The sequence below is a fragment of the Penaeus chinensis genome, chromosome 17 (genome assembly GCF_019202785.1).
Source record: "Penaeus chinensis breed Huanghai No. 1 chromosome 17, ASM1920278v2, whole genome shotgun sequence".
In the NCBI taxonomy this organism is placed as follows: Eukaryota; Metazoa; Arthropoda; class Malacostraca; order Decapoda; family Penaeidae; genus Penaeus; species Penaeus chinensis.
In genome coordinates, this window is record NC_061835.1 from 300,828 (window position 1) to 308,327 (window position 7,500).

Below are 7,500 nucleotides of genomic sequence, written 5' to 3' on the forward strand. Positions count from 1 at the left end.
GGTGAAAACAAACAAACAAAAAGAATGCACGAAATAAATGAATAAGAAACTTTTTTTAATACTTGGCAGTAGACAGCTATGCTTTTCAATAATGGAGTGGTGCTACCAACCTTAAAGTACCTTGGTAGTAAAGGCAATGATTGTATTATTAACGATTGTGTAACCATTATGGATATTAGTATGACTTAAATTACCTTGATTTTATAAGTTAGCCTCATTAATGTCGATCTTCCATGTTTTTTGTTCAGCTGTACTCTCAGGCGACTCGTCAATATAGTGCTATCCAAGAGGACAGTTCAGCAGGCAAGAAGAAGAGGCACGGGTCTCTTCCTTATTCAGCAAATGCCAAGGAAGAAATGTTAGGGGTGCGTTTTTACTTCGTTTTCCCGTGTTTTATAGTCATGTGGATTAGTAGAAGACGAGGGCAGTGCTGTTGGTGAATGGGAGGAAATTCAACTTTGAAATTTATGTTCCTCGGCCGTTAGTTTGAAATTGGAGAAAGAGTGATGAAAAAAACACTTCCAAAATTGGTTTATTGAAAGGGGGAACAAATATCCTGGGCTTCATTGCCTGAACCTCATTTAGTGAAGTGGAATTTTCTGTCTTTGTCGTTCTTCAGAAACTAAGTTCAAATATTTTAATAATGACGATGAACAACATGCATCCATGTGGAAACGTAATATTAGTTTAACAATAATTTTAATAATTTAGTTTTATTCCATTTGTTACATCGAATATGCTTAGTTTGACATGCTGTCTATTTCATTTTGCTTCTAAATTACCCCCCGTGTGTAAGGAATGGCCGGGGTTACCATCGACTGGCGGCGAGGGATTTGAACGTAGGGCAACGAGCTTTTCAGACGAGAACGCTACCAGAGCACCACGAAGCACACAGGTAGTACAAGTGTTAATAACGTTCTATTCTAAATAGTGACAAGTTATTATAACTATCTTATTTTCATTATGTTTCACCAGTAGAATATAACAAATATACTATATGAACTAATCATATATAATTGAGAAATTATATATAAATCAGTTATGTTTCATGTATTATTACTTCTTATACGAATATCAACTTTCGACCACCAAAACTAAAAACGGCCCAGTGTTTATCAACCCCTGCTGTAAAGGGATAATCCGAAAACAAATCGTTTTTTAATGTTCTAGAAAATAAGTAACTTAACGACCTTGCATCGTATTACAGATCCTCGTTTAGATATTACTTTATATGTAGTATGTCTTTGCATGTGTTTCATAACAGTACTATAATGAGGATAATACTAACCGTAACTATTCAAATTGCCTCATTATAATTATGTACTATAAAATGATTCTTCTTCTCTAAAAATCGGTTGTATTAATAATATGAACATCCACAGACCACAGCTTTCCAGACAGGTCCTACACCAACCAGGCGAAAAGTTCCTCAAGACAACAGGACGTTTAAGCAAGGAAACAGGCCTCCTCCTTTGCTTCCTTCGGGGTCGTTCAAAAGGAAGAGTGAAAGGGTGCGTCTTTTATCTATTTTCACTTTCTGTGTGTGCTTGTGTGATGTGTGTGTGTTTCAAGATTTTATATATATATATACATATATATACATATATATATATATATATATATATATATATATATATATATTCATATATATGTGTGTGTTTGAATGTTTTTTTTTTTTTTGTTATTTAAAGCTAGTTAATATATATATATATATATATATATATTATGTGTGTGTGTGTGTGTGTGTGTGTGTGTGTGTGTGTGTGTGTGTGTGTGTGTGTGTGTGTGTGTGTGTGTGTGTGAGTGTGAGTGTGAGTGTGTGTGTGAGTGTGAGTGTGAGTGTGTGTGTGTGTGTGTGTGTGCATGTGTGTGTGTGTGTGTGTGTGTGTGTGTGTCGTGTGTGTGTCCGTGCGTGCGTACGTGCGTGCGTGCGTGTGGAAATTAGATTATTTAAAGAAAACTATTCAATATAAAATAAAGGTAACCAATGTTTTGCACAAAGATCAGTATTAAACTTCCGCACTTTCATAGCCTGAATTGACGTCTATGGCACTGGAATTAATCTGTTACATGAAGTCGAAGCACACGGATGCTTTCATTCTTTCATTTCATACTTACAGAATATACACCAAGAAGATACACAACACAAGAAGTTCCAGAAACTCTCGGTAAGTGTATTTAGCCATTTTGAACGATTGACCGCCTGATGTGTTGAATCTAATGACCAGGTTCGACTATGCAATTAAGCACCTTTTATTTCCCAAGTCTGGCTTTTGATGATTATCACCAACAAATACATTTAATCCAATATGCAGTTGTGACGCAAAGCGCTAATGAGGTTGGTTTATACACAGAACTAAATTTGAGGGAGAGAGAGAGAGAGAGAGAGAGAGAGAGAGAGAGAGAGAGAGAGAGAGAGAGAGAGAGAGAGAGAGAGAGAGAGAGAGAGAGAGAGAGAGAGAGAGAGAGAGAGAGAAATGGCGCGTAATTAGCCGAGGGCTCAATCAACCGATATTTCAATCGTACTGTTGTCAAATCTACTTGTAAGAATAAATTCGTCGTAATTTTATTGTCTGATTAGTTTTACATACGCACACACACACACGCGCAGCCAGCTAAACCCCTCTATATGGGGCGACGTTAGTAGTGGTGGCAGAGGTGGCACCCACCCAGAGTGATTGTCCGAGATTAGACCTCAGGCGGGCTGTCGGGCTGGGGGCTTGGAACGTCCGTTCCTTGCGACAGGACGATTTGTTACCACTACTGTTGATGGAGTTGAAGCAGCTGAGAATTGAGATGGCTGCTCTCTCGGAGGTGAGAATACCTGGCAGTGGTACGATTCGCGTTGGTGGCTACCCTCATTAATGGTCGGGCTGCAGCGATGGCTACCATCTACAGGGAGGTCAGATAATCTCAGATCTTGATGGGGTGCAGGTGCATTGGGCTGAGTATTTTGGGCAGTTGTATCAGTTTGATCCACCAACAATTAACTTGGATGTGGGTAATGTTGAGATTCCTCTGCCAGACCCACCCATCAGCGAGGATCCACCCTTCCTGACTGAAGTCAGGGGGGCCATTTCCAAGCTGAAGAGTGGTAAAGCAGCAGGTGTTTGCGGCATCCAAGCTGAACTGTTAAAGGCTGGTGGAGAACCTATGGCAAGGGGCTTGCATGATATCCTGTCTGCCATCTGGCTGACTGGTACCATTCCCCCTGCCCTGCTGAGGGTTGTGGTCATCCCTCTCTGGAAGGGGAAAGGGGATCAGTGGGACTGCAGCAATCACCAAGGGATTACACAACTCAGTATACCAAGCAAGGTACTCACGCACATCCTATTGAGACGTATCAAAGACCACCTGCTGAAGCACCAGAGGCCGGAGCAATCTGACTTCACTCCTGGTAAGTCCACATTAGACTGTATCCTGGCTCTTCGAGTCATTGTAGAGCGCTGTCGTGAGTTCGGACGTGGGCTGCTCACAGCCTGCATCGACCTCAAGAAGGTGTTTGATACGGTGCATCGGGATTCACTCTAGGAGATCCTGAGACTAAGATGAATTCCAACAAGGATTATTGGACTAATAGCAAACCTATATACAGGCACTAAAAGTGCTGTAAAGTGTATTGGGGGCCTGTCGAGCTTCTGCCCTGTTAGTTCAGGTGTGAGGCAAGGCTTTTCAACACTTGCACGGACTGGATACTGGGTAGAGCTACTATCCAAAGTCACTGTGGAGCAACTCTGGGCAATATCAAGGTTACAGACATTGACTTTGCTGATGATATTGCTATTCTATCTGAATCTCTAGAAACTCTAGTGGCATTTAGCAAGGTCTGCTGGACCAAGACCAAGATCCAGCAGGGGTCATGAAATCTCTCGACAAGAGTGTTTGGAGATGCCGGTACCTGTGCAGAACGACCAAGCTACGTGTCTTCAAGGCCTTGATACTGCCAGTTTTACTATATGGTAGTGAAACCTGGACGCAATCTTGTGCTTTGGAATCTCTTCTTGATGCCTTTTGTAACAGATCCTTGCGCCGGATCATGGGATACAGTTGGTGGGACCATGTGTCCAACCAACGGTTGCACCGTGAGACTGGTACAGGACCTGTTACTTGCACAATCCGCAATCGCCAACTCAGACTATACGGCCCCTTGGCTCGATTCGCGCAGGATGACCCTGCCCACCAGGTTGTCTCTGTTCGAGATAACCCTGAGGGGAGGAGGTCTGTGGGACAACCGAGGAAGTCGTGGCTTGGGCAGATCGATCAAACCTGTCGGGAGGAGCTAGAGATGGTCCGGGCCCCTGCCTGGCGGCTCGCCATGAGGGACCCTGGTAGATGGAAGCGAAGGATGGATGCGGCTATGCGCCCCCGCCGGCGTTAGCTCCCCAATTTTGATGATGATGAATTAACGTTTATGGCACAGGAACTAATCTGTTATACAAAGTCAAAGCTCATGGCTCCTTTCATATATTCATTTCAAACTTTCAGGAGACAAGCCGAGAAGATACACAGCATAAGTTCCAAAAGCTCACGGTGAGTACCTTTTATTTCCCATGTCTGGCCTTTGGTAAAATTTGATGATTATCACCAACAAATAAATTTAATCTGATATGTAGTTTTGGCGGAAAGAGCTGATGAAGTGGGTTTATTCACATAACTAAATTTGAGGGAGGGAGGGAGAGAGATAGATAGATAGATAGATAGATAGATAGAGAGAGAGAGAGAGAGAAATGGCGCGTGATTAGCCGCGGGCTCAATCAGCCGATATTTCATCCATACTGTTGTCTTATCTACTTGTAAAATGAAATTCGTTTGTTGAGTAAATTCGTCGTAATTTTAGTGTCTGATTTGTTTCACACATACACAGTATATGCATTAGAAATGAGACCATTCAAAGAAAACATTCAATATGAAATAAAGGTAATGAGTGTTTTACACAAAGATCCCTATTAGAGTTCCACATTGATGACACAGTCTGAATTAAGGTCTATGACACAGGAATTAATCTGTTATACCAAGTCGAAGCTCATGGCTGCTTTCATACATTCATTTCATACTTTCAGGAGACACGCCAAGAAGATACGAAGTTCCAGAAGTTCTCGGTGAGTTTATTTAGGCATTTTGAACGATTAGCCGTCTGCTGTCTTGAATCTAATGACCAGGTTCGACTAGGAAGCTGAACCTCGTATCATTTTGCATTTAAGCCCCTTTTATTTCCCATGTCTGGCCTTTGGTAAAATTTGATGACTAGCACCCACAAATAAATTTAATCCGTGTGATTAGCGGATGGCTCAATTAGCTGATATTCTATGCGGACTGTCGTCAAATCTACTTACAAGATGCAATTCGTTTGTTGAGTAAATTCGTCGTAATTTTATTGTCTGATTCGTTCCAATAAGTTATGATAGAAAACGAAGACTGTTTCTCAGCTCTTGCAAATACCTTGAAATCAAAATGTTTACTCTTTGCACCTTTTTTTTCAGGGTCTAACAAACTTGGGCAACACATGCTATATGAACTGTGTTCTGCAGTGTTTATATCACACAACAGAGCTCACTGACTTCTTACTTTCCAAAAAGTAAATATGGGTATTACAGTTTTGATATATTATGTATCAAAGGCATGTGTGAGAGAGAGAGAGAGAGAGAGAGAGAGAGAGAGAGAGAGAGAGAGAGAGAGAGAGAGAGAGAGAGAGAGAGAGAGAGGGAGGGAGGGAAAGAGAAAGAGAAAGAGAAAGAGAAAGAGAAAAAGAAAGAGAGAGAGAGAGAGAGAGAGAGAGAGAGAGAGAGAGAGAGAGAGAGAGAGAGAGAGAGAGAGAGAGAGAGAGAGAGAGAGAGGCAAACGCTTTTTAAAATAGTGTTATCACCCTACAGCGTCCACATTAACTTCAACACCAAGACGAAAGGGGATGTCACAAGGGCCTTTACAAAACTGCTGACTCACATGAAGAACAACACAAATACAGAACCTGCATTACGCGAACTAAAGGTCAGTTTTTTTTTATTTTAAGATTTCTACGTATAGAAACCATTGAAAAAAGTTAAAGAGATATGATTTTAAAGGGTTTGTGAATGATACTTTTGATACGGAAGTGCTAATGATGATAATAATTGTAGGGCAAAATTATGACTAAGGTAATGGTACTAAAAGTGGTACTAGAAGTAGTTGCAAGTGCAATATGTGAGAGGGGAAGGAGAGACAAAACAGATAACTTAAATAAACTTAAAAAAAAAAAAAAAACAGGTTTGAGGACGTTGAAAGGCTAGATATTTTGAGGACTGTTGCGTTTAGACATACTCAGATTTGAATAAGCATTTGCGTCTGTTATGTTTACGAGCAATTTCCTACTTTATATTTCGACTAGATGCTATATGTCGTTATTACGAAATTAAAATAGCCTATACAAACTTATCTGATCTCCTTTTGGTGACGTTCCGTGTCGGCATAAAATTTGTCAGCGATTTGACCGTTCGATTAGGCTGTTTGAAAATTCCACTAACAAGCATTTAAAACCCCCACCTTCCTTCCCCACGCCGGTGCTGCCTTCCTCCCGTCTTCACAGTGGGTGGCCGGAGAGCATGACCCCGAGTTCTTTGGACCGTGGCAGCGAGAGGCCCACGATTTCCTGTCGGTGATGCTGACTTGGCTTACCAAGGAGCTTGGGGAGGAGGTAAGTTCATTTTGTACTGTATCAGAGGCTTGTTTGCGTAAGAGAAGGGGATATGCTGGACTATGGTCTGAGCAAAATAGGAGTGGCCGTTGTTAGCTTGCGTAGAAGAATTGAAATGTAGAATTATGATTGTCTGAGTAGGGTGGTACAAGTAATTTTGATTTTATGTCAGCATATCGTAATCGTTAACGTATTGCTACTTCATATGGTACTAAATTAAATGAGATATTTGTCACTGAATAATAATTACATATTAGAAAAAAGTATGAAATAATATAATTCTGATACAGTTTCTAATTATTTTAATTGCAACAGGACACCGAAGAGTTGGAAATCAAGCAGATATCGATTCCCAATCTTCGTCCTTCGTTTCTAGTCGATTTGTTCAACGGTATTCACTGTTCAACATTTATCTGTGAGAAGAAAAATAAGGTGTTCCTCACAAAATACGAACCCTTTAGTAACCTGACTTTAGCTGTGAACAATATGAGCAGTAGCATTGAGGTAAGTGAAGCTAACCTTGTAATAGAGACGAAAGAACAAATAAACAAATAAATAGAGAATTATAAAGAAGAAAACAAATCCGACACCTGAAATTGGATGACAAATATATCGAAGACTAAGAGCAATGTATGAACTGTACACTCTTATGGTTTCAGGACGTCTTCAAGGGGCATTACAAGAGCCAGATGATTATGTGGAATTGTAAATTGTGCAACGAGGACCATGAGTGTCGCCATGTCACCAGGATATATCGCCTACCACGTGTGCTGATAGTGCATCTTAGTAGGCAAGTGATACAACAACAAGTCATCAGTATGAGCTATATATTA

The 7,500-nt window shown here is 40.8% G+C and overlaps 1 protein-coding gene across 1 annotated transcript in view; it reads left to right on the plus strand.

The window, feature by feature from the left end:
• The window catches only part of LOC125033917 (ubiquitin carboxyl-terminal hydrolase 4-like), a 21,452-nt gene that overhangs the window by 12,141 nt on the left and 1,811 nt on the right, over positions 1-7,500 (plus strand). Inside the window, exons 11-21 of the mRNA XM_047625497.1 lie at positions 249-365; positions 797-895; positions 1,383-1,511; positions 2,121-2,168; positions 4,486-4,530; positions 5,061-5,099; positions 5,481-5,575; positions 5,871-5,985; positions 6,560-6,667; positions 6,983-7,171; positions 7,327-7,457. Coding sequence (XP_047481453.1) covers positions 249-365; positions 797-895; positions 1,383-1,511; positions 2,121-2,168; positions 4,486-4,530; positions 5,061-5,099; positions 5,481-5,575; positions 5,871-5,985; positions 6,560-6,667; positions 6,983-7,171; positions 7,327-7,457 — 1,115 coding nt within the window. The remainder of the gene's footprint in view (positions 1-248; positions 366-796; positions 896-1,382; positions 1,512-2,120; positions 2,169-4,485; positions 4,531-5,060; positions 5,100-5,480; positions 5,576-5,870; positions 5,986-6,559; positions 6,668-6,982; positions 7,172-7,326; positions 7,458-7,500) is intronic.